The sequence below is a fragment of the Salmo salar genome, chromosome ssa09 (genome assembly GCF_905237065.1).
Source record: "Salmo salar chromosome ssa09, Ssal_v3.1, whole genome shotgun sequence".
NCBI classification, from domain to species: domain Eukaryota; kingdom Metazoa; phylum Chordata; class Actinopteri; order Salmoniformes; family Salmonidae; genus Salmo; species Salmo salar.
In genome coordinates this window covers 75,216,780-75,244,087 of record NC_059450.1, presented here as the reverse complement: position 1 = coordinate 75,244,087, position 27,308 = coordinate 75,216,780, and the positions used below count along the sequence as shown (strand labels likewise).

The 27,308-nt window shown below is 41.7% G+C and overlaps 1 protein-coding gene across 4 annotated transcripts; it reads right to left on the bottom strand.

Moving 5' to 3' along the window:
- Window positions 1-970: 970 nt before the first annotated feature.
- On the bottom strand, window positions 971-26,191 carry npt2a (Sodium-dependent phosphate transport protein 2A). Of its 4 annotated transcripts, none has more exons than XM_014212463.2 (15): window positions 26,073-26,140; window positions 23,899-23,947; window positions 20,576-20,656; window positions 20,237-20,425; window positions 16,718-16,867; window positions 16,201-16,344; window positions 15,338-15,449; window positions 14,502-14,697; window positions 13,633-13,728; window positions 13,131-13,263; window positions 12,333-12,500; window positions 11,768-11,884; window positions 3,470-3,594; window positions 2,643-2,912; window positions 971-2,452 (listed from the first exon to the last, which is right to left on the bottom strand). In XM_014212463.2, exons 2-15 carry the CDS (start codon window positions 23,930-23,932, stop codon window positions 2,135-2,137), a joined length of 2,133 nt encoding a protein of 710 aa, XP_014067938.1. In that variant the 5' UTR covers window positions 23,933-23,947; window positions 26,073-26,140; the 3' UTR covers window positions 971-2,134.
- Window positions 26,192-27,308: the final 1,117 nt, after the last annotated feature.

The window sequence follows — 27,308 nt, the reverse complement described above, 5'->3', positions numbered from 1 at the left end:
GTACGCTTCATGTGTGTGTGCGAGCGTGCGCAAATAGTCCTCCTAAATACATCTGTATAGTGTCATCTCCCTCAATGTGAGCAAGACAAAGGAGATGATCGTTGACTACAGGAAAAGGCGGGCCGAACAGGCCCCCATTAACATCGACGGGGCTGTAATGGAGCGGGTCGAGAGTTTCAAGTTCCTTGGTGTTCACATCACTAACAAATTATCATGGTCCAAACACATCAAAACAGTCGTAAAGAGGGCACAACAAAACCTTTTCCCCCTCAGGAGACTGAAAAGATTTGGCATGGGTCCCCAGAAAGCTCAAAAGGTTCTAGAGCTGCACCATTGAGAGCGTCCTGACCGATTTCATCACCGCCTGGTATGGCAACTGTTCAGAATCTGACCGTAATGCACTACAGAGGGTAGTACGTACGGTCCAGTACATCACTGGGGCCAAGCTCCCTGCCATCCAGGACCTATATAAAAGGCAGTGTCAGAGGAAAGCCCATAAAATTGTCAGAGACTTCAGTCACCCAATTCATAGACTGTTTTCTCTGCTACCACACGGCGAGCGGTACCGGAGCACCAAGTCTAGAACCAAAAGGCTCCATAACAGCTTCCAAGCTGCTGCTGCTGATTGAATGACCGACGGGGTGGCAGGGTGGAGGGCTGCTGATTGAATGACCGACGGGGTGACAGGGTGGAGGGCTGCTGATTGAATGACCGACGGGGTGACAGGGTGGAGGGATCCTGAGGGGGGATGGATGATGTGGAGGAGTCTAGGGTCATGTTCAGTAGCCAGAAATAAAGTAGATGTTCTAAATGGAAAATTATCTTCTGTGTTCTTATTGGGAAGTTTAAGTAGTAGAACCTTTTAGAAACTGTTCTACTGTTTTGCCCACTAAATACAACACAGGTTTGTAGCTTTATGATGTGATACTGACTTAGTTATGACTTCAGACATGGCACGACAAAGACAGTGTTTTTCTCTTGATTTTTGTTGCTTAAGATTGCTTTTTTTATTTGAAAGGACCGGCTACCATTATATCAATCAAATGTATGTACACATATTGTTTGACAAGATATCATTGTTTTATATAAATGTGGCTATATCATTAGATAGACACTTGTCAAGAAAACGATCAATGGCATATACAGAGAGCAGTATAATACAATGTATTTCTTCTAAATATTTATTCCACCCTTGTCTGACAAACACGTTCCTTTTAGTGTTTCATATCATTGCACACTCTGCACTCTGTTTTGTTCATGGAGCAAAGAGAGACACTGTTTATCTGAACATTTCATTCTGTTCCCAAAGTGCTAGTAAAGTATTTATTCCCTTCAGGGAACAGCATCATCAAGGGGCTTGAAGCATGATCTTCTTCTGCATAATCAACTGACTTCTGTGAAGCTACATTTGCTAGAGTAGGTGCACGCGTGTATGACTAACACATAAGCAAACCCACAAACAGACACATTTACACAGACTTATAAAAACACACCTACGATGAACATTCTAACCCACACAGTACACATTCATTTCATGTACGCCCATCTGGTTGAGATTATCTGTGAAGTGAGCCCTCGTTGATTCCATTGTGATGTCTTTGAGTGCTTATCCATGCCAACCCCACTTAGGGAACTAGATACTGGCTAGGTCGAAAATATACTGGTTAGGGCAATAGAATAATTCCATGTGACAGCGTTCGAAAATAAACAAATTCATTGGACCAGCACCTATGTTAACTAGCATAGCTCGTCCCATTTTTGCAAAGAGTTATGGGATATTAGAATCTGCTGTCTTAACCTCTGTCATCTTCAATCTAGACTACTGGATTCAGTCTGGTTCACTATGATAATAAAACATATTCACAGAAGAGGGTGAACAACTCCAGTCCTCAAAGACTATAAGATCTCTTTCTGGGCTTTATACTGTATAGTACATCTCCCAGGCACTTCATTTATCAATATATGTCATTGATTGGCTATAGAGAGACTGCACAGCTGGCAGAAATCAATCATCGGTTATAAGCCAAGGACCAGAACACTCTATTGCCCTTGAGGCCCAGAGCAGTGCACTCCTGAGATTAAAATAGAAAATATTAAACCAGCCCTTCCCATGTCAGACCAAGATCCATCTCCTTTAGAGGGGTGTGCTGTTGCACCTCTCCAGACCCTTCAGTTTAAACACAGGTACACCTGGCTTTGTCTCATCCAGGTACTCAAGGACGTGGTTATCATACGCCAGGTCAGCCTTCCTCTGGGTGGATGCAATCTTGGGGTCAACAGGGATCGTTACCGCGTTAATGGGCGCCGCCTGGTCGTCTCCGGTTGCATGGCCAGTGCTGCAGCAGCCAGTTGCCTTGGTGATGACCCTGTCAAGGGGCTTGAGAGAGCGCATCCAGCGAGGCAGGAAGTCCCAGCTCTGGAGACGGGCGGGCAGGTGGCCAGGGCTGTGAGCCTGCAGCACAGAGAAATGTTGTTACCAACCAACCATAGACCAATCAAATTTGATGCATCTGAACTATTCAACCACTCTTGGATGACATTGGAAGTTGAATAGATAATCTTCTTAAAAATGTAGAGCCTCCATCATCAATTCGACTTCCAATGTTCTCCAATAATGTCTGATTACAGTATTTCTAACCCACCTGCATCAGGTTCACCAAGGCAATGAAAACAGTCACACCCACAAATGGTGCGCCCACTCCCACCATCACTCTCCAGCCAGCCAATGAGAGGCCTAGGACCAGGGACGGGAGGAGCAGGAAGCAGACGAGGAGGTAGAGGACAGCGAACCAGCGGTACTTGGCGGTGCGTTCACCCAGGGCACGAGCCATGCGGATGGGGACACGTGTCACAGGGATGGGGTACCACAGCAGGATTCCCAGGATGTTGAAGAAGAAGTGACACAGAGCAATCTGGAGACAATATGGACGGTATTAGGTGGACATTTGAGAGGAAAGACAAGATGGACGGTATTAGGAGGACATTTGAGAGGAAAGACAAGATGGACGGTATTAGGAGGACATTTGAGAGGAAAGACAAGATGGACGGTATTAGGTGGACATTTGAGAGGAAAGACAAGATGGACGGTATTAGGAGGACATTTGAGAGGAAAGACAAGATGGACGGTATTAGGAGGACATTTGAGAGGAAAGACAAGATGGACGGTATTAGGTGGACATTTGAGAGGAAAGACAAGATGGACGGTATTAGGAGGACATTTGAGAGGAAAGACAAGATGGACGGTATTAGGAGGACATTTGAGAGGAAAGACAAGATGGACGGTATTAGGTGGACATTTGAGAGGAAAGACAAGATGGACGGTATTAGATGGACATTGGGGGAAACCATTTCCTTCAAAAAGGGCTTTACTTGAAATGTATCTTTTGCTGTTTCTCAGCCCTTTTATTTGAATGTAAGTTGCTCTGAATAAAGCCTTTTGCGAAATAAGTGATTCCCAAACGGTCCATACCTGTATGGCAGCAGCCAGTTTGTCCCCAGGGCTGGCCAGGGCTGCCAGCAGGGCTGTGGTTGTGGTGCCGATGTTGGAGCCCAGAGTCAGTGGATAGGCCCTCTCCAGACTGATCACACCAATACCTGCAAACCAGGAGCAGGGTTCATCATTGTTCATGTGGCACACAGAAAAGCGTGTCTGCTGTAAGATGATAGTGATTTGCTAATTACTTTGTAGTGGGGTTAACTCACCCCTTACATTGTAGTGGGGTAATATTTGTAGAGGGGCTAACTCACCTCTTACATTGCAGTGGGTAATATTTGTAGAGGGGCTAACTCACCCCTTACATTGCAGTGGGTAATATTTGTAGAGGGGCTAACTCACCCCTTACATTGCAGTGGGTAATATTTGTAGAGGGGCTAACTCACCCCTTACATTGCAGTGGGGTAATATTTGTAGAGGGGCTAACTCACCCCTTACATTGTAGTGGGTAATATTTGTAGTGGGGCTAACTCACCCCTTACATTGTAGTGGGTAATATTTGTAGAGGGGCTAACTCACCCCTTACATTGCAGTGGGTAATATTTGTAGAGGGGCTAACTCACCCCTTACATTGTAGTGGGTAATATTTGTAGAGGGGCTAACTCACCCCTTACATTGTAGTGGGTAATATTTGTAGAGGGGCTAACTCACCCCTTACATTGTAGTGGGTAATATTTGTAGAGGGGCTAACTCACCCCTTACATTGTACTGGGTAATATTTGTAGTGGGGCTAACTCACCCTTTACATTGTAGTGGGTAATATTTGTAGTGAGGCTAACTCAGCCCTTACATTGTAGTGGGGTAATATTTATAGAGGGGCTAAGTCACCCCTTACATTTTAGTGGGGTAATATTTGATACAGTATGTGTATATTATATACTTCTTACATGCGACCTATAATAAGACTATGAAATTAATGGACAAAGTCTATTATGAGGTGTATCTGACTCCATAAAGATAAATGATGAATAGGAATATGCAACCAATACTCTTAAAGGTGCACTATACAGAAATTGCTTCGCCATTTCCTGGTTGCTAAAATTGTAAGTTTGCCTAATTTCAGTGTATGTGACAAAACAAGCAATTATAGTGTACAGAATCATTATACCATCTAAACCGCTATGAAATATAACCAGAAATATTGCATGGGAAGCATAGAAATAGCAGGCATATTACATACATTATATATCACTTCTTATACTTGCTTTCAATGAGAATGACAGATCTATTAACTCACATTTGAATTTGGTTAGGTCACCCAAAAAGTTACATATTGCAGCATTAAAGAGCTACAGGAATAGACTATCAAGTAAGGAATAAGAATTGTCTATATCAAAGTCAGAGATTTAATATCATTGTAAAATGAATGAAATCACATACAAGGTATAATCTTAATTTACAAAGCATTCAGAAGCATTACAAGGCATTATTCTAGGCATCATCAGAGACAGAGAGAGAGAGAGAGAGAGAGAGAGAAGTCATAGCCTGAAAGGCCATGCCACAAGAGTCCCTGGGGTGGAGAGAGAAAGAAAGAGAGAGTGTATTTCATCAGCACAGGTCAGGAACAAAGAGAAAGAGACAATGAATCTGACACCCCTTTATAACATCTGACTGTTTGGATTCAAAATCAGAGTTTTTGACCAATAGCATTACTGTAAAGTTAACCTCCAGTCACACACCAGACCTATAGGATGTAAAGACAACAGCACCAGTGGTTCTAAACCAGGAGTACTTAAGAAGACTAACGAGACCAAAGGCTTACAGGTAAAATGCACATAAAAAGGTACATGTTGGTGATACTGGTACAGTTTGAGAACCACTGGCTTACACCACCAATGTGTAGCCCATCATCGGAACATGTATAACAACACTCATCCACCCAACATGTTTCAAGTTAGAATATGAACCCACCTTCCTGTCCAAAGGTTGTCCAAGATTCTGACTAGAACATTCAAGATGAACTGACAAACAAGATAATCAGTGGTGTCATGAGTTCAGTATATTCAGATGTCCCATGCAAATACATACTGACACACAACATCCAACCAGAGCTTTTCCCAAACCACCACTTCACTGAGACTCTATTTGAATAGGAAATATTCACATGACAGAAAACCAGCTGCTCTAAAAACTGTCTGATGTCATTAACTCAGTACCACCTCTGGTAGAGCAGAGTTCTAAACACGGAACTGACTTCGTCCCAGTCAACCAGTCCGTTTATCTCACTGCTAGAAATGGAGCAACTTAACTTGTCCACCTTAAACTACACCTTAAACTAAACTACCTCCAACACTTCCTTCCTCAGTCCTTCAGCCTTCTCCTGGAACTGTGGACATCTAGCCTCTAGCGTGGTCCTGTCTCTCTGCTTCCTTCCTCAGTCCTTCAGCCTTCTCCTGGAACTGTGGACATCTAGCCTCTAGCGTGGTCCTGTCTCTCTGCTTCCTTCCTCAGTCCTTCAGCCTTCTCTTGGAACTGTGGACATCTAGCCACTAGCGTGGTCCTGTCTCTCTGCTTCCTTCCTCAGTCCTTCAGCCTTCTCCTGGAACTGTGGACATCTAGCCTCTAGCGTGGCCTTGTCTCTCTGGTTCCTAATCAGAGTTCCAGGGAACATCGCAGTGATGTTCAACCTTCGTTAAAACCACGATCTTTCCAGTTTGAGCCGGAGACTGAGTTTATCAACTTTCAAAGCAGAATTACTTTCCCATTGTTCCTCAACTATAGTGTATCATATACAATTTTCTAGCTCTGAGTCTCTACTTTTTCCAATGTAAAAAACACAATTTCAAATGTTGCTAGTCAAATGGCTACCCAGACTATTTGCATTGCCCATCCCTCCCCTTTCCACACCACTGCCACTCTCTGTTGTCATCTACGCATAATCACTTTAATTAACTCTACCTACATGTACATACTACCTCAACTAACCGGTGCCCCCGCACATTGACTCTGTACCGGCACCCCCCTGTCTATATTGTTATTTTTTACTGCTGCTCTTTAATTACTTATTACTTTTCTCTTATTCTTATCCGTATTTTTTTAAACTGAACTGTTGGTTAGGGGCTCGTAAGTAAGCATTTCACATGTGACTAATACAATTTGATTTGATTTGCTATGTAAGACTGAATCGATCCGGTTGGTCACATTTTAGCAATTACTGTAAAGGTCCTGTGTGTAGCTAGTGTAGAGAGTCAGGCGCAGGACAGCAGATATTTTACTCAAAAATACACAAATAGAAAGCAATATAGCGAGCCCACAAAAATGGACCGATTTACAACGAACAATAACTCGCAAACAAACATGGGGGAACAGAGGGTAAATAATTAACTTGTTGGGGATAGGGGGCAGTATTTTCACGGCCGGATAAAAAACGTACCCGATTTAAACTGGTTACTACTCTTACTACTCTTAATATGCATATAATTAGTAGATTTGGATAGAAAACACTCTGAAGTTTCTAAAACTGTTTGAATGGTGTCTGTGAGTATAACAGAATTCATATGGCAGTCAAAACCCTGAGACAAATCCTAACAGGAAGTGGAAATCTGATTTGTGGAATCACTTTCAACCCTTTGGCTATGAAACACACCGTGAGTTAGGATTCATTTAGCACTTCTTAAGGCTTCCACTAGATGTCAACAGTCTTTACAAAGTGGTTTGAGTCTTCTCTTGTAAAAACTGACCGAACGAGAGGCCTGGAAAGTTTGTCATAGAGGGAGGGCCAGTACTACTATGATGCGCGTGCCCGTGGGTACTCTCTCGTTCATAAACGTTTAGTAAGACAATGCAATCGTCCGCCTTGAATATTATTGAAGTTCTGATTGAAAAAGGCCCTAAAGATTTATGTTATACAACGTTTGACATGTTTGAACGAACGTAAATACATTTTGTTTGCACATTCGTGATGACAAGTCCCGCGCGCTTCGTACATTATGAGTAGCCTTCGGAACGCGCTAACAAGAAGGAGCTATTGGGACATAAATTATTAACTTTTTCGAACAAAACTACATTTGTTGTGGACCTGGGATTCCTGGAAGTGCCTTCTGATGAAGATAATCAAAGGTAAGTGAATATTTACAATAGTATATTTGATTTTAGATGAGTCCAAGATGGCGCTAACCTGTATCGCCTAGCCTATTTTTCTGAGCATAGCACCTCGTTTATTGCAAAGTGTGATTTCCCAGTAAAGTTATTTTTAAATCTGGCAATGCGGTTGCATTCACGAGATGTTAATCTATAATTCTTTGAATAACAATATTATATTTTACCAATGTTTTCGAATAGTAATTTTGTAAATTGTAGCACTGATTCACCGGAAGCATTTGAGGGAAAATATTTTCTGAACGTCACGCGCCGATGTAAAATGCTGTTTTTATATATAAATATGAACTTTATCGAACAAAAAATGCATGTATTGTGTAACATGATGTCCTAGGAGTGTCATCTGATGAAGATTGTCAAAGGTTAGTGCTGCATTTATCTGTGTTTTGGGTATTTGTGATGCATGCTAGTTGCTTTGAAAATGGCAGCGTGATTATTTTTGGCAGGGTACTCTCCTAACATAATCTAATGTTTTGCTTTTGCTGTAAAGCCTTTTTGAAATTGGACAACGTGGTTCGATTCAGGAGAGGTGTATCTATAAAATGGTGAAAAATAGTCATATGTTTGAGAAATTGAAGTTATAGCATTTATGAGGTATTTGTATTTCGCGTGACGCAATTCCACTGGCTGTTGACTAGGGTGGGACGCAAAAGTCCCACGTTTCCCAGACAGGTTAACAAGTAATTGGGGGATTGAAACCAGGTGTGTAAGACAAAGACAAAACAAATGGAAAATGAAAAGTGGATCGGCGATGGCTAGAAGGCCGGTGACGTCGACCGCTGAACGCCGCCCGAACAAGGAGAGGGACCGACTTCGGGGGAAGTCGTGACAATTACATTTACTTTTGATACTTAAGTATATTTAAAACCAAATACTTTTAGACTTTTACTCAAGTAGTATTTTACTGTGTGACTTTCACTTTTACTTGTGTCATTTTCTACTAAGGTATCTTTACTTTTACTCAAGTATGACAGTTGGGTACTTTTTCCACCACTGACCATCAGTCACCAGTCATCCGAAAGCCACAATCTTGTAGAATTTCCAGACACTCATTAGTTATTTCAACAGTGTAATATACGAATGTACGATTATTTAAGTATTTGTATTTGATATACTTAAATTAGAAGTAGGTTTAAATACATGCCAATACTTTACAAATGTATTTTCAAACAAACTTTGGCTAAATACTTATTTAAGAATGTATTTGAAGGTAATTGAAATATAAGAGGAGAGAGAGAGACCTTCACACCGTCAAAATGAGGAATAATCCGAAACTGAGTCTTAGATGCAAATAGAAATATGATATAGTGGACAGTGGAGGCTGCTGAGAGGAGGACCGCATCATAATAATGGCTGGAACGGAGCAAAAGGAAAGGCATTAAATAGATAGAAAGCGTGTGTTTGAAGTATTTGATACCATTCCAACTATTCCGCTCCAGCCATTACCATGAGCCCGCCCTCCACAATTAAGGTGCCACCAACCTTCTGTGATATTGGGATAATGTATACCAGTACATTGTTTACATTATAAATGAAAGAACATTTCCCCAAAACATTTCCATTTCCTAAAATTCTCCAGAGATCAGATATGAAATCGATATGAGGGGTTGATTTGACTTTCCATGTGTTAGAGCAGGAACAACTCTGATAGTTCATTGGTTGCTTGGTTATCCAACATTCTCCAGGTAAATTACGATAAACACATCGTCATTTGTGGTTTCACATGAAGAGTTCAGGATATTCAGAGGGCCCATGCAAAGTCCCACTGACACACAACATCTAACCAGGGCCTTTCCATAACTACCAACTCACTAAGACTATATTTGGATAGCAAATTCACTGGACAGAAAAACAGCTCTTCAGAGTACTGTACCTCCTGTCAGATGGGAACAGTACTTTATATGACAGCCTAGCGTGGTCATGTCTCTCTGCTGCCTAATCAGCATTCCCGAGAACATCCCAGTGATTGGTTGTTCTTCGCCAAAACCAAGATATAGCTAGTTTGAGCCAGATGCTGATTGTATCTGATCTACTTTGCCTCATCACCCTGCTTGTATGGGTCCACAAACTGTGGTTTATCTGGATGAAACCCTGTCTCTTTGTATGTTCATATAGAATATATGCCATTTAGCAGACATTTTTATCCTAAGCGACATAGTCATGCTTGCGTACGGGTGGTCCCGGGAATCAAACCCACTATTCTGGCATTACAAGCTCCATGCGCTAGTTTCTGAGCTACAGAGGATCACATTTCCATGCTATTCTTCTGTAGTTTCTAAGCCAGCCTGCTGAATGTGACACTACTGAGCATTCAATGCTACCTCCTGTTTCTCTACCCCCACAGCTGGGTCAGACTGGCAGAGTCAGGGGCAGGGAAGACAGGTCTGCTGGCTGTCCTTTGGGGAGTAACAGGGGTTGTGAATATGTCTTCTGGGGTGATGTTACGAGATTTGAAGCCAGATGAGAGTGGACAGGTACAGTGTCCATATGTTTTCACATCAGACACTCAGGAAATGGCCGGTATACTCAATACTGTCCTGGGATTTGTTGTTCCCTTCTCGTGGCCACCACCTATATCCACCTCCACAGAAAGGTGAACGAAGCAGCCTTCTTCAGGAGCCGCAGGATGACTAGGTTAGTGACCAGCCTCATTGTGACCTTCATCATTCCATGCACTCCTCACCATGTCATGAATGTGCTGGGAGTGGCAGCCATCTTTGTGGGGGATAAGGCTATGAGAGGGTTCTGGGAATCCAATTGGAGAATTGTTGGATCTCTGACCTACAGCTGCTTGGATCCATTCCTCTATGCCTTCACCTCCAGAAACATCCAGCCAGAGAACAGTATGATTCCAATGTGACTTCCTGGTCACTGATCCACTGAAGATTTACACCGATTTATTGTTATATCAGCTGATGGAATATTCCCTTTGATTTAAGAAATGTGATTTATGCTGTACCTTACTGGGATTAGCATAACTGGTTTACCTGATGATAACCCCAAAAATATTTATTTATCCAATGTTCATGTTTTTGTAAATATTCAAACCATATATCAAATGAAGATGCATGAGGAAGTTTAACTCTGGCTTCATCAAACTATGTGATGTGAGTGGGTCAATGTTTATCTGATTGTACTTGTTTACCTGCCTGCTGTCTTTCTACAGTATATTAACATGCTATCTCACAAATCACAGGGGTTTTAGTCTGGACCAGCATGTCAGCAATGAGATAAAACTAGAATGTATGTCTCTGTGTGAGTTCGTAGATTGTGTTTGTAGGCTACGTATTTCAGGTATACATCAATGTTTTTTCTGAGAATAGATTTCAAGTGAATCTGTTTGTCTTGTCCAAACTATTGACCTTCTCTTCTCCCCCCTGAACAACTGATTTGAATAAACCAAATTGATGAATGGCCTTTATCTATGATTATTCTGTCTATAATATTCATAATCAATCATTACAAAAAACTTTAAAATGTTGTTTTAATTGTTATTCATGCAAGAATGAGGTAGGTAGATGTTCCCCTAGCCAGAAGTCAGAATGGGGTAGGTAGATGTTCCCCATAGCCAGAAGTTAGAATGGGGTAGGTAGATGTTCCCCTAGCCAGAAGTCAGAATTGTGTACGTAGATGTTCCCCTAGCCAGAAGTCAGAATGGTGTAGGTAGATGTTCCCCATAGCCAGAAGTCAGAATGGGGTAGGTAGATGTTCCCCTAGCCAGAAGTCAGAATTGTGTACGTAGATGTTCCCCTAGCCAGAAGTCAGAATGGTGTAGGTAGATGTTCCCCTAGCCAGAAGTCAGAATGGGGTAGGTAGATGTTCCCCTAGCCAGAAGTCAGAATGGGGTAGGTAGATGTTCCCCTAGCCAGAAGTCAGAATGGTGTAGGTAGATGTTCCCCTAGCCAGAAGTCAGAATGGTGTAGGTAGATGTTCCCCTAGCCAGAAGTCAGAATGGTGTAGGTAGATGTTCCCCTAGCCAGAAGTCAGAATGGTGTAGGTAGATGTTCCCCTAGCCAGAAGTCAGAATGGTGTAGGTAGATGTTCCCCTAGCCAGAAGTCAGAATGGGGTAGGTAGATGTTCCCCTAGCCAGAAGTCAGAATGGGGTAGGTAGATGCTCCCCTAGACAGAAGTCAGAATGGGGTAGGTAGATGCTCCCCTAGCCAGAAGTCACTCACCTATAAGTGGTGTCAGGGCAGAGGTGAACACAGAGCTGCTCTGCACTACAAAGGTCATCCCTGCTCCCACAATCATGGCCAGGTAGCCCGCCAGCCAGCCAAAGGGATACGGCAAGTCTACATTGAAATGGTTAGAGCAAGATCCTGATTAGGTCTGTCTGTCTACCTGTCTGTCTTTCTTGTCTGTCTGAAAATCTTGCTAGTGGATTTCAGAAATAGGCAAGGTTTAGACATAATTAAGACTTTGTTGCTGTGGTAACTAGTGACGACCCTGATTAGGTCTGTCTGTCTGTCTGTCTGTCTGTCTGTCTGTCTGTCTGTCTGTCTGTCTGTCTGTCTGTCTGTCTGTCTGTCTGTCTGTCTGTCTGTCTGTCTGTCTGTCTGTCTCTGTCTGTCTGTCTCTGTCTGTCTGTCTGTCTGTCTGTCTGTCTGTCTGTCTGTCTGTCTGTCTGTCTGTCTGTCTAAAATGTATTGCTAGTGGAGGTTATATTTAGTATGCTCAGACTTGGCATTCTCATATATTGTATGTAAAAAATCTTGCAATCTATCTCCGACCGGCGCCCACCTGTGTTGATGACCTTTTGGATGACCTTTGCCACTTGACCTTGGAGGAGGGAGTTGAGCAGCTTGACCAGGAGCACCAGGCAGGTGCAGAGCAGGGCCAGGGAGCCGGCCAGGAGGATCAGCCCCACCGTCAGGTCTGACAGATGGGCATCAGCAAACAGATGCCTACCTGAAGGAAACCAGGAGCAGCAGACAAATAATTCACAATAATGTGCTTGTCTGTAGCTCAGTTGGTAGACCATGGCGTTTGCAACGCTAGAATAGTAGGTTCGGCTCCCGGGACCACCCATATGTAAGAAATGTATGCACGCATGACTGTGAGTCTCTTTGGAGATAAGTGTCTGCTAAATGGCATGTATTATTTTCTCTATACAGATGTAGGATCTTAATTTGAGCAGTCTTTTTTGCTGAAAAAATGAAATGCAAATTTGTAGTGTATTCAAGGTTTAAAAATGCTTCTAAAGTTTGTAATTTCCATTTTAAAAATGTCAGATTTGATTTGCCACAACAAAAAATGCGCTACAAAAAATATCCATTAAATATAATCCACATAATAATTCACATTTCTTGTTGGTGCAGGATTCTTGTCCTGCTGTAGCAAACTAGCTGAAATTGAGATTCTACATCTGTATGAAGTTCTTATTCTGCTAAAACAATGAAAATTAACTATAAATAACCCAAATCTAAAAATAATCTAACAACCTCTAAATAAATAATAATTAAAATAAGTGTGATGTCAAAAATAGTATATAAAACAGTGGTATGTCAGTTTAATGTATGTCATTTATATTGGATTTACATTTCTGGATGTTAACCTCAGAGGGGAGATTCTGAGTGGTCCAGGTGATGTCACCTTCCTGCAAGCAGAGGTGGGCGGAGCTACAGTTGTCAGAACCAGTGATGCTGATATTCATAGAGGACTGAAGAGAGGACTGATGGGAAAGAGAAGGGGAGAGAGTTTAGAAGCATATGAGATAGATAGGAGAGAGTGTACGATGTAGAGAGAAGATAAACATAGCAAACAGTTTGCCTTATGTCTTATCATTCACAGACAGTATATTCATAAATCACTGTGATAGTGACAGAGAAAGTCTCATCAGTGACAGAGCTTATCGCACCAAAGCCTTAACAGCTGGTGGGGATGACAGGCTCAAGAGTGACGGTGGTGACAGTCAGGATGATGATGACGGTGTTGGCCGTGACAGTGTTGAGACCGTGACGTGGTGAGGCAGAGGGTCTGGGGGTGACAGTGATGACAACGATGACAGTGTTGAGACAGTGATGGTGTTGAGGGTCTGTACCGTAACTAGCCCGGTGTGGCACCACTTCTTCACTAGGCTCCTGTTCCTCATCCTCTCATCTCCCATGGCGATGCCGGTGATCACCTGCCTATCCAACTGATGGAGACAAGACAGAATGGTTGTTTACTTTTATTTTATTTTAGTCATTTAGCAGATGTTCTTATCCAGATCGACTTACAGTTAGTGCATTCATCTTAAGATAGCTAGGTGGGACAACCACATATCACAGTCATAATAAGTAGATTTTTGCAGTGGATGCGAGCTTCGAGTGAAAGCCATTGAAGTGTGCGGAGGAGCGAGTTGGCATGGGAGAACTTGGGAAGGTTGAACACCAGGCCGGCAGCAACATTCTGGATAAGTTGCAGGGGTTTGATGGCATAAGCAGGGAGCACAGCCAACAGGGGGAGCCCAGCCAACATGTTAATGACAGGTATTCATTAGGTGTTATATTGACTGTTTTTTTATATTGTATTATGAGTTTAATGACTGGTTAATACCTGTATGATAAGTTTAATGACTGATTAATACCTGTATGATGAGTTTAATGACTGGTTAATACCTGTATGATAAGTTTAATGACTGATTAATACCTGTATGATGAGTTTAATGACTGATTAATACCTGTATGATGAGTTTAATGGCTGGTTAATACCTGTATGATGAGTTTAATGACTGATTAATACCTGTATGATGAGTTTAATGAATGGTTAATACCTGTATGATGAGTTTAATGACTGATTAATACCTGTATGATGAGTTTAATGACTGATTAATACCTGTATGATGAGTTTAATGACTGGTTAATACATGTATGATGAGTTTAATGACTGGTCAATAACTGTATGATAGGCTTAATGACTGGTTAATACCTGTATGATGAGTTTAGTGACTGGTTCGGTGATGACCTTTAGTAGCTCGGGAGCGTCCTCTCCAGTCTGGATGTTGAAGCTGGTGACCACGATGTGGGCCAGGTGGGTCATCAGCCCTGTAGCCACCTCCATCGGTAGCAGCACCAGCACAGACAGCCAGTTGAAACAGTCATGGATGGTAGCCCCAGCAAACGCCCTGAACACAGAGACAGAACCCAGTTGTGGGTTGGTTAATTGTGTGTTTGGTCTCCTCCAATAAGCGGTGTTATGGGTACTTGTACTGATTACTTTTAGTAATATGCCCTTACGCATTACTTGTTTCGTCATGTACTTATGTGACTGAGTTATGTGACTGAGTTATGTGATTAAGTTAGTTTAGTGAAAGTGTCCATTTCACTTTAAATTGACAATAAAGTGTTTTTAACTTTGAACTCCGAGCAGAAAGGTCATTGTGATGACATGGGCACAAGTAATGCAATCTCCGTAGTGCTGGGTGCTTAATAAGGTTAGTGATATGGGGTCAACAGCTTGAGAAATGTCATTGCTGCTGTTGATAGGCTTATGTATGGTTAGATGATGTTATACTGTTAACATGACAGCACATGGACTGGAGAGAAGTACAGTTGTACAATTCACTGCACAGCCCCTCTCCTCTCCTCTCCTCTCCTCTCCTCTCCTCTCCTCTCCTCTCCTCTCCTCTCCTCTCCTCTCCTCTCCTCTCCTCTCCTCTCCTCTCCTCTCCTCTCCTCTCCTCTCCTCTCCTCTATCCTCTATCCCTATCCTCTCCCCTCTCCTCTTTCCTCTCTTCAATCTCCTCTCCTCCCATCCCCTTGTACCGTTTGAAGTCATTTCTCTCCCCTGCCTGCATCATGGCTACGATGGTGTTGGTGACCGATGTCCCAATGTTGGTCCCCATGATGATAGGAACGGCAGACCGGACCTCCAGCACTGTCAGAAGGAAACGGAGAGACAGAGAGACAGACAGACAGACACACACACAATTACACAACCTCCCATATTTATGTAATGACTTTGGCTTCTTCTCAAAGACTGCATAAAGTGCCATGATTATGGTAATGCTCAGGCTTAAATATTATCAAACCTGACCCTTCCTATTTCAAAATGCTTTTAATGGAGGAAAAACTGAAGGTAATTTGCAGGTGAGTGGAGGGCATCTCAGTTTTTAACTGAAGAACTGGCTTTATTATTGCTGGGGCCTATTATGCAGATGATGACCCTTTGCGCATTCACACATACATACAGCTCACAGACAGACAGGAGGCACAGGGAAGCTGGGCGGTTGTAATTGCCCATAATTCCCCTGGTCTCTTCTCTGAGATTGGCTGCTGAGACAGAGACAGTCCTGGCATACTGATGTACCATAGCCACTGGTCACATACACACAGTGAATGAGAGGTCTCTGTGGATAACCCCTATTAGCAGCAGACAGCCCACCCCAAGAGACTGTTATACATAACTAAGCACTGACAATGATGAGAGAGCTCCACCACTTTGTTTCAAATTCATAAACATCTTGTTTTCACTGGTCCCTTTAATCCTATTCAATCAGTTCAGATTTACAAGTCATGTTTTCACCCTCATGCAGACCAACACAAGCCCAAAAACATGTATGCACAAACCCACAAGACTGCACGCACACATACACACAGACACAGAATCTCTCTCTCCAAGTACTCACATCCTGAGGAGACGAGGCTGACGATGATGGAGGTGGATGTGGAGGAGCTCTGGACCAATACAGTGACCAGTATCCCCACCACCAGCCCTGCTACTGGGTTAGACAGCACCGTATTGTCTTTGAAGATGTCCCCCGCTACCTTACCTTCAGTCACACACATACAGGATGTACAGCTCTTAACACATCTCCTACATCAGGACAATAGACAGGGTTACCACCTAGTTCAGAGTTAGAGTAAACACACAGTTTACAGTACCATATCATGAATCAGTTTGTACCAAAAGTATCAGTTTAGGTGTGTCTAGTTATACAATAGTACTTGCCATCGACTCAACAGGTTTCCACAGGTTTCAACAGGTTTTCTCATCATAGTCATCAAAATGCACGAGTCAGTTAATCTGACAAAGCACATCCAGAGAGGACAGGACAGAGTGCAAAACATCCTAATTATAGTGAGACAGAAAATCCCTCATTACCTAATTAATCTCGGAGGGACAGTTGAGTGTAATCTACTCACCCCCAGCCAGCTGGAACGCTGAACTTAGTGTGTCTAATGAACAGACGAAGAAGAAGAGGAGGAGGAGGAGGAGAGGGATCTTGGAGCAGTTGATGAAGAATTCTCTGACTCTGTTGGGACTGAGCTCCATGTCAGGTTCTGCGGTGGCTGCTGATCAAAACAAGAGAAACAACCAGAGAACGAAAGATAGAAAGAACAAATGCATTATTACAATGTTTCTTCCTGAAGAACAAACCAACATTTGTCCCAGTATCGCTTTGAGAAGACAAGGCAACAACGTAATGACAAAATAAGCAACGCCTCTCCCTATTGTGACCTAATTTTTGTGTGTATGTACTGACATGTACTGTACGTATAAGAGATAGATGCACACACACACACACACACACACACACACACACACACACACACACACACACACACACACACACACACACACACTCTTAACACACACTCTACACACATCCACACATGATTAATCTTTAGTTGTATTGTTCATCTTTAGTTGTATTGTTTCTTTATTATTAATTGTGTACATTTGTGACTTTAGTTGTAGTTTTAGATATATACACAGTATATACACTCAGTGGCCAGTTTATCACGAAAATGGATTGCTCGTAAAGACAGTGAGTCACATGGCCGGGGCTTGCTATATACAGCAGGCAGACAGACATCGAGGCATTCAGTTACAGTTCGATTGAACGTTAGAATGGCCAAACGAGTGACCTAAGTGACTTTGAGCATGGTATAATCGTTGGTGCCAGACACGCCGGATCCAGTATGTTAGAAACAGCTGCACTGCTGGGCTTTTCAGAGGTTGAAGGAGAATGACAAGAATCGTGCAAGCTAGCAGGCAGGCCACAAACAGACAAATAACAGCGCAGTACAACAGTGGTGTGCAGAATGGCATCTCGGAACACACAACTCGTCGATCCTTGTCACAGTTGGGCTATTGCAGTAGACGACCACACTGTGTTCCACTCCTATCAGCTCAAAACAAGAAGAAGCGTCTCCAGTGGGCACGCGATCACCAACACTGGACAATTGAGGAGAGAAAATATCTATGCCAAGGCACATTGAAGCTGTTCTGGCAGGTTATGGTGGCCGAAGCCCTATTAAGACACTTTATGTTGGTGTTTATTTTATTTTTGTAAGGTTCTGTATTTATTTTCTTAGTCAACCTTGTGTTCTGTTTTGTGGTGTTCTTGAACATAGACATGTCTTTCATTTTTGTTCATTGATTTCACCTGTGTTAGTTATCCACCTGGTCTCATCAGCTCCTTATCCTGTTGGGGATAGGGGGCAGTATTTAAACGGCCGGATAAAAAACGTACCCGATTTAATCTGGTTACTACTCCTGCCCAGTAACTAGAATATGCATTTAATTATTGGCTTTGGATAGAAAACACCCTAAAGTTTCTAAAACTGTTTGAATGGTGTCTGTGAGTATAACAGAACTCATATGGCAGGCAAAAACCTGAGAAGATTCCATACAGGAAGTGACCTGTCTGACAAGTTCTTGTTCATCTTGGCTCTTTTTATTGAAGACTGAGGATCTTTGCTGTAACGTGACACTTCCTACGGCTCCCATAGGCTCTCAGAACCCGGGAAAAAGCTGAATGATATCGAGGCAGCCCCAGGCTGAAACACATGATCGCCTTTGGTAAGTGGCCGATCAGAGGACAATGGGCTTAGGCGCGTGCACGAGTCGACCCCATGCTTTATTTTCTTTCGTCTTTTTACCTAAACGCAGATTCCCGGTCGGAATATTATCGCTTTTTTACGAGAAAAATGGCATAAAAATGGATTTTAAACAGCGGTTGACATGCTTCGAAGTACGGTAATGGAATATTTAGAATTATTTTGTCACGAAATGCGTCGTGCTATTTGGATATAACTATGGATTATTTGGGACCAAACCAACATTTGTTATTGAAGTAGAAGTCCTGGGAGTGCATTCTGACGAAGAACAGCAAAGGTAATAACATTTTTCTTACAGTAAATCTGACTTTGGTGAGTGCTAAACTTGCTGGGTGTCTAAATAGCTAGCCCTGTGATGCCCGGCTATCTACTGAGAATATTGCAAAATGTGCTTTCACCGAAAACCTATTTTAAAATCGGACATAGCGAGTGCATAGAGGAGTTCTGTATCTTTAATTCTTAAAATAATTGTTATGTTTTTTGTGAACGTTTATCGTGAGTAATTTAGTAAATTCACCGGAAGTGTTCGGTGGGAATGCTAGTCACATGCTAGTCACATGCTAATGTGAAAAGCTGGTTTTTGATATAAATATGAACTTGATTGAACAAAACATGCATGTATTGTATAACATAATGTCCTAGGGGTGTCATCTGATGAAGATCATCAAAGGTTAGTGCTGCATTTAGCTGTGGTTTGGGTTTATGTGACATTATATGCTAGCTTGAAAAATGGGTGTCTGATTATTTCTGGCTGGGTACTCTGCTGACATAATGTAATGTTTTGCTTTCGGTGTAAAGCCTTTTTGAAATCGGACAGTGTGGTTAGATTAACGAGAGTCTTGTCTTTAAAATGGTGTAAAATAGTCATATGTTTGAGAAATTGAAGTAATAGCATTTCTAAGGTATTTGAATATCGCGCCACGGGATTACACTGGCTGTTGAGTAGGTGCGTCCCACCTAGCCCAAAGAGGTTATTTAGTTCAGTTCATTCTGTTTGTGCCTTTGTGAGGTATTTTTCATTTTCACTCTACTAAGCCTTTTCCTAGCTTGTTTGTGAGAACATAGTTTTGATTCATCTGCCTGTTTGCCTACCTGTGTATGACCATTGCCTGCCTGTGACCACGATTCCTGCCTTCTGCGAAGGGGAAATACACACCTGCCGCGCTCTGTGCATGAATCTACACCTTTTTCTCCCTGAGTATTCATTACAATCTTGGCAGTTACCTGTAGCAGCAGGCTACACAGAGAATGGAACAGCTGGAAAGGGGAAACGGCTTGAGTCGTAGAAAAGGGAATAAAACATTGCGGATAAAATTCGGATGATCACTTCACTGAGAGCTTGGCCGTTTCTAAAAGGACAAATTTGGGTGTTTTTGGAGCCTTTGTTCATGTTTTTTCAGGGCCCCCATAGTATACAAGGAGGATGAGGAAGTGATTTGCTGTCTGGGATAAGTTTCTCAAAAACATGTGAAATCACAAAAAAGGTGTCTTGACCCTTCTATAACATAACATTTACATAAATGTGTTTGTAAAAAAGGAATGTTTTCCTTTCATGTTTTAAATGCATGTAAATTGTAAAGTATTTTTGTCTGTAATGTATTATTCACTGTGTCGGACCCCAGGAAGACTAGCTGTCAGCTTTGGTGTGGGCCAATTGGGATCCTAATAAAATAAAATTAAAAATGACTAACTAATAGGTTATCACAATGACTCTCCTCCACATTCACTACACAGTATCTCCTCTTGTAGGAGTGTTGACGTAAATATAGTATAATTGCATGCAGGGGGAAAATGTTTCTGAAACTTCGAGTGCTGTACCTTGCTCTTTGGGGGGACAGTTCCCTTCCCTTGGTTTGGGGGAGGAGGTGGGTGAGGTTGGTTCATCCTCCTGGCTGTACCCCTCCAAGCTGCTGATGAGGTCCAGAGTGGACCCAAGGCCTGACTCCCTGTCCTCCTCCAGGAGATGTTTGGGACGCAGGGAAGCGGGAGTGCCATGGGTCCGTCCCCCTAAAACCACAGTTTATATTTCACTGAATTCAAACAATTAATTCTGAATTTGAGGTTGAAGACAAAGTCAGAGTTGTATTTACTGACAAAGTGTCTTGAATTCTCTGGGCACGCTTTTTGATATGATAAAATATCACTCTTGGAATTTACCGTTGTAGTTGATCATAGGTTCCACGCTGGATGAAAGTATTGTGATTAGACGAGAGGACATGATGACTTCACTGTATAGGGCTGTAGAGAAATAGTATTTTATTTTATTTGACCATTTTAAATAAATGAAAATGCTACACCCAGCAACAAATATACACAGTACCAGTCAAAAGTTTGGACACACCGACTCATTCAAGGGTTTATCTTTATTTTTACTATTTTATACATTGTTGAACAATAGTGAAGACATATGAAAAAACACATATGGAATCATGTAGTAACCAAAAAAGTGTTAAACAAATCAAAATATATTTTATAGTTGAGATTTTTCAAAGTAGCAACCCTTTGCATTGATGACAGCTTTGCACACTCTTGGCATTCTCTCAACCAGCTTCACCTGGAAGGCTTTACCAACAGTCTTGAAGGAGTTCCCACATATGCTAAGCACTTGTTGGCTGCTTTTCCTTCACTCTGTGGTCAAACTCATCTCAAATAATCTCAATTGGGTTGAGATCGGGTGATTGTGAAGGCCAGGACATCTGTTGCAGCACTCCATCACTCTCCTTCTTGGTCAAATATCCCTTACACAGCCTGGAGCTGTATTGAGTCATTGTCCTGTTGAAAAACAAATGATAGTCCCACTAAGCGCAAACCAGATGGGATGGCATATCACTGCAGAATGCTGTGGTAGCCATGCTGGTTAAGTGTGCCTTGAATTCTAAATAAATCACTGGCAGTGTCACCAACAAAGCACCCCTACACCATCCGTTCACCTACTCTGCATATCATAAAGACACGGCGGTTGTAACCAAAAATCTCAAATTTGGACTCATCACACCAAAGACATATTTCCACCAGTCTCATGTCCGTTGCTCGTGTTTCTTGGCCCAAGCAGGTCTCTTCTTATTATTTGTGTCCTTTAATAGTGGTTTCTTTGCAGCAATTCGACCATGAAGGCCTGATTCACACAGTCTCCTCTGAACAGTTGAGGTTGAGATGTGTCTGTTACTTGAACTCTGTGAAGCATTTATTTGTGCTGGAATTTCTGAGGCGTGTAACTCTCATGAACATATCCTCTGCAGCAGAGGTAACTCTGGGTAGTCCTTTCAAGTCCTTTCAAGTCTTAAAGTAATGATGGACTGTCATTTCTCTTTGCTTATTTGAGATGTTCTTGCCATAATATGGACTTGGTCTTTTGCCAAATCGGCTATCTACCTTGTCACAACACAACTGATTGGCTCAAACACATTAAGAAGGAAAGAAATTCCACAAATGAACTTTTAACAAGGCACACCTGCATTCCAGGTGAATACCTCATGAAGCTGGTTGAGAGAATGTTAACTTGTTATGGATAGGGGGCAGTATTTTCACGGCCGGATAAAAAACGTACCCAATTTAATCTGGTTATTACTCCTGCCCAGAAACTAGAATTTGCATATAATTAGTAGCTTTGGATAGAAAACACTTCAAAGTTTCTAAAACTGTTTGAATGGTGTCTGTGAGTATAACAGAACTCAAATGGCCGGCCAAAACCTGAGAAGATTCTGTACAGGAAGTACCCTGTCTGACCATTTCTTGGCCTTCTTTGTCATCTCTATCCAAAACAAAGGATCTCTGCTGTAACGTGTCATTTTCTAAGGCTCCCATAGGCTCTCAGAAGGCGCCAGAATGTTGAATGATGACTTTGCAGCCCATGGCTGAAAAACAGTAGCGCATTTGGTAAGTGGTCGATCTGAGAACAATGAGACGGGTGTGCGCGTGCACGTGAAGAGTCCATTTTAGATTATCAGTCTTTGAACGAAAACAACGACTCCCAGTCGGAATATTATCGCTATTTTATGAGAAAAATCGCATAAAAATGGATTTTAAACAGCGTTTGACATGCTTCGAAGTACGGTAATGGAATATTTTGATTTTTTTTGTCACAATACGCGTCCGCGCGTCACCCTTCGTTACCCTTCGGATAGTGTCTTGAACGCACGAACAAAACGCCGCTATATGGATATAACTATGGATTATTTGGAACCAAACCAACATTTGTTGTTGAAGTAGAAGTCCTGGGAGTGCATTCTGACGAAGAACAGCAAAGGTAATCCAATTTTTCTTATAGTAAATCTGAGTTTGGTGAGTACCAAACTTGGTGGGTGTCAAAATAGCTAGCCCGTGATGGCGAGCTATCTACTCAGAATATTGCAAAATGTGCTTTCACCGAAAAGCTATTTTAAAATCGGACACCGCGATTGCATAAAGGAGTTCTGTATCTATAATTCTTAAAATAATTGTTATGTTTTTTGTGAACGTTTATCGTGAGTAATTTAGTAAATTCACCGGAAGTGTTCGGTGGGAATGCTAGTTCTGAACGTCACATGCTAATGTAAAAAGCTGGTTTTTGATATAAATATGAACTTGATTGAACAAAACATGCATGTATTGTATAACATAATGTCCTAGGAGTGTCATCTGATGAAGATCATCAAAGGTTAGTGCTGCATTTAGCTGTGGTTTTGGTTTTTGTGACATATATGCTTGCTTTGAAAATGGCTGTATGATTATTTCTGGCTGGGTACTCTGCTGACATAATCTAATGTTTTGCTTTCGTTGTAAAGCCTTTTTGAAATCGGACAGTGTGGTTAGATAAAGGAGAGTCTTGTCTTTAAAATGCTGTAAAATAGTCATATGTTTGAAAAATGGAAGTTTTCAGATTTTTGAGGAGTTTGTATTTCGCGCCACGCCCATCATTGGATATTGGAGCAGGTGTTCCGCTAGCGGAACGTCTACATGTAAGAGGTTATTAAGAGTGTGCAAAGCTGTCATCAAGGCAAAGGGTGGCTACTGTGGAGAATCTAACATTTAAAATACATTTTGATTTATTGAACGCTTTTTTGGTTATTACATGATTCCATACGTAATATTTCATAGTTTTGATGTCTTCACTATTATTCTACAATGTAGAAAATAGTAAAAATTAAGAAAAACCCTGGAATGAGTAGGTATGTCTAAACTTTTGACTGGTACTGTATACCAACTATAGGCATTGTGGTCCTCTTTTGTAGGCAAGGGTAGCAGGGCAAAAATAATTGACATGGGCGCTATTTGCCATACATTCAATTCGAACTCAAGATGGGAGCAGTTTAATAAAGAAACAAAAAGGCCAACCCTCTGTAATTCCAGATGAGTCCTTCATTTATTGTGAATATGCCAATTCTAGTCACTAGCTATAAGATGAAAAAAGTCAACACTAGCTTTAATTCCAAGGTTTAGACATTAGACTGCAATACCTACATATCTGATAGACATGGAACAGGGACAAACACTGCCCTTACCTTTCGTAACCCTCTCTGCTTTCACTGTGTTCATCCTTTCACCAGCTAGCTAAAGAGAAGGTGTGATAGCAGCCAATTAAATGTGAAAAAAGGCAGGCTACATTGTATTAACTCACAGCAGTCCTTGATGTAAGAGTTCAACAGTCCTCTGCTCTCTGGCAGTAATCAGATAAACTTGTCTTGTAGACATCATCCCTACCAGTAAAGGCCTTGTCAGATGAAGAGAACACCTCTGTCCTCAAAAACATCACTCTCCTTAGAAACATCACTGTCCTCAGAAACATCACTGTCCTCAGAAACATCACTGTCCTCAGAAACATCACTGCCCTCAGAAACATCACTGCCCTCAGAAACATCTCTGCCCTCAGAAACATCTCTGTCCTCAGAAACATCTCTGTCCTCAGAAACATCACTGTCCTCAGAAACATCACTGTCCTCAGAAACATCTCTGCCCTCAGAAACATCTCTGGCCTCAGAAACATCTCTGGCCTCAGAAACATAAATGTCTTCAGAAACCTCAATGTCCTCAGAAACATCACTATCCTCAGAAATATCTATGTCCTCAGAAACATAAATGTCTTCAGAAACCTCAATGTCCTCAGAAACATCTCTGTCCTCAGAAACATAAATTTAACATAAATGTCCTCAGAAAAATCACTGTTCTCAGAAACATCACTCCTCAGAAACATCTCTTTCCTAAGTTTCCCCTCTAAATGTCCTGTGCTTACGGTAGTCAGACTGCCGGCCAACACTTTCTACGGAAATCAGACTCCCTTCCTTCAAAGTTGTCTTGTTCTCTCTGTAGGGGAAAGCTTTTTTTCATGTCTAAGCTGTCGCTTAGAGGTTTTCAGATTGGGGACACCTGCGGAGTTGTTATCGCTAATGTGTTCTTAAAAGCCTAGAACCTTTTCTGTGACTGAGTTGAGTAATTATTTTAGAGTGACGGTAGCACTCAGATGTTCTGTGCCATCTTGCTGGTTGAGCTGTTTTCTGAGTGTGTGAGGAATCCAGGCACCAACAGAGTTACAGCAGGCTAATATATAAATCTACAGAAAGAAGTGAGTGCAACGCTGAATTCCTTTATGTGAGCGTGAGTGTGTGCGTGTGTGATCGTGTGCGCGTGTTTGCCGTCTGCAGGTGTGTGTGTGTCCGTGTGTGCCTTCTAATTCTACCTACATGATGTACCACTCCAAGATGAGAATTATTTTGTGGTTTGTATTCATTATAAATAATGATGAGAGAGAAAGTTACAGACGGTCAAAGATAACACCCCCAAGACATGCTAACCTCCCCTGTTATTGGTAATGGTGAGAGATTAGCATGTCTTGGCATGCACATTATTGTAGAAGTGTTTCAAAACATATTATATTCTTATTTACGTTAAAAGTTACTCCAAAATGACAATACATTATTTTATCATAAATTTCTATTGGCCAAAGAATCTTCTGAAACACAACCAAAACAAACTGCCAATGCATCCAACAAGTTTGCAAAGTCACAAGCTTGATGTAGCCGTTGCGTGCTAGGAATATGGGTGTGTATATGCGTGCGCGTGGGTGCACGTGTGTAAGTGCGTGTGAGTATGTGCGATTGCCTTCTAATTCTATTTACATGGTGTACCTCTCCAAGATGAGAAATATTGTGAGGGTTTCTTGAAGCACAGCAAATCCCTTGAATCAATTATTAATAGGATATAATTAAGCAAGCATCATGATGGATGGGAGCTCTCCAAAGACAAAGCAATATGTATTCATTGGAATGGAGTTATGCATTTACATTTTAGTCATTCAAAATTGAATCATTTATGCAACTCATGTAATGTCTTATGTATAAAGGTTGAACAGCTTCGAAACACAGGGGTTGCATCCATGGTAAAGTAATGTGATGATCATTATCCTTAGTTTGTAGACTTACCTTTGGGCTTATCATAGAATTAAGCTATCACATCACTACATAGACCTTATAAAGTACATTTCACATCACTGCATAGACCTTATAAAGTACATTTCACATCACTACATAGACCTTATAAAGCAGATCTCACATCACTACATAGATCTTATAAAGTAGATCTCACATCACTACATAGATCTTATAAAGTAGATTTTATATCACTACATAGATCTTATAAAGTAGATTTTATATCACTACATAGATCTTATAGTAGATCTCACCTTGGTTTGTCCCTTAGCTTAATGTTCCTTTGAAGAAGTGTATCACCTAAAGTCACTCCCAAAGAAGAGACTCTTCATGAGAAAAATGAAAAACCAGTCATATTATATACCAGCTGACTGAGTTTAACGTTTAAAAAGGGACACCACATGTCTTACTGATTAACTGGTCACATCATTGGGCCTCACACCATTAATCAATAACAACAATTGAGAACATTAATATCACATCATAAACGGAGGTATTCAGGTTAGTGGCTGTTATGTTGTACCATGTTAGTTTATGTCATGGTTGAGCTGAGATGGTTGTTCAATAGGGCATCATTTAATATAGACCCTCTGAGTGTAGATTAGAAACTGCATGGGAGGAGGATTTTTTCTATTTATTTAATAACTTAAATTATGTGCTTCTAAAAGCAGGGTAAATCTGACACCTAGTGGTGAGAGTGGAATATTCAAAAGATTCTCCATTACAGACGGTCCGGTAATTCAAGGTGAGGTTTTCTCCACATTATGAATCTAGGATGCTTATTATGTATTTCTCATCAAACAGCACTGGTGACCTGAGAAGACTCTGTAGAATGAATGCTTTAATACAATAAGATGGCAGTCTGAAGATCTTCTGAACACACAGCAAGCGAGCGAGAGAGAAACAGAGAACATTCAGGGCCTCCCGTAAGTTCCTCAGGGTAAAGGCCTCCAGAGAGAGGGAGTTGTCGGATGTTAATTATTACTCTGTTCACAGAACTTTCATATCAGCAGTATTTTCACCCAGATCTTCTGAACCCAGGCCAGTAATAACCCCTGACAAACTAGAGAGAAACTGATTCAGTGTCTCCATTCCACCTCAGGGGAGTTGGGAAGGTCCCCCATGGAAGATACAGGATCATGATATTTGTAGGTCTTCAGCTGGTATTGAAAAGAGATTAACATGGAGGTTAGCAGGTGGGAGAGAAATCCTGGATTTTAGCATCACACACACAAACCCGTGATAGAGGCAGTCTAGCACAGGTCCAAGATCCGCAGGTAAATCCTGGGTAATGTTGCTAATTCAGGCCAACTGTGCCAGCACCAGGACATTGTCTCTGCTGCCCAGCGTGGCACGGGGACAAACAACACAGAACACTAATGGGCCAGCCATAACACATGCCAGCCAAACTACTGCTACCTTCAAACATGCCAGTGTAACACTGAAAACAGTACCAAGAGAACAGTGAAACATGCCAATTGACATTGCAA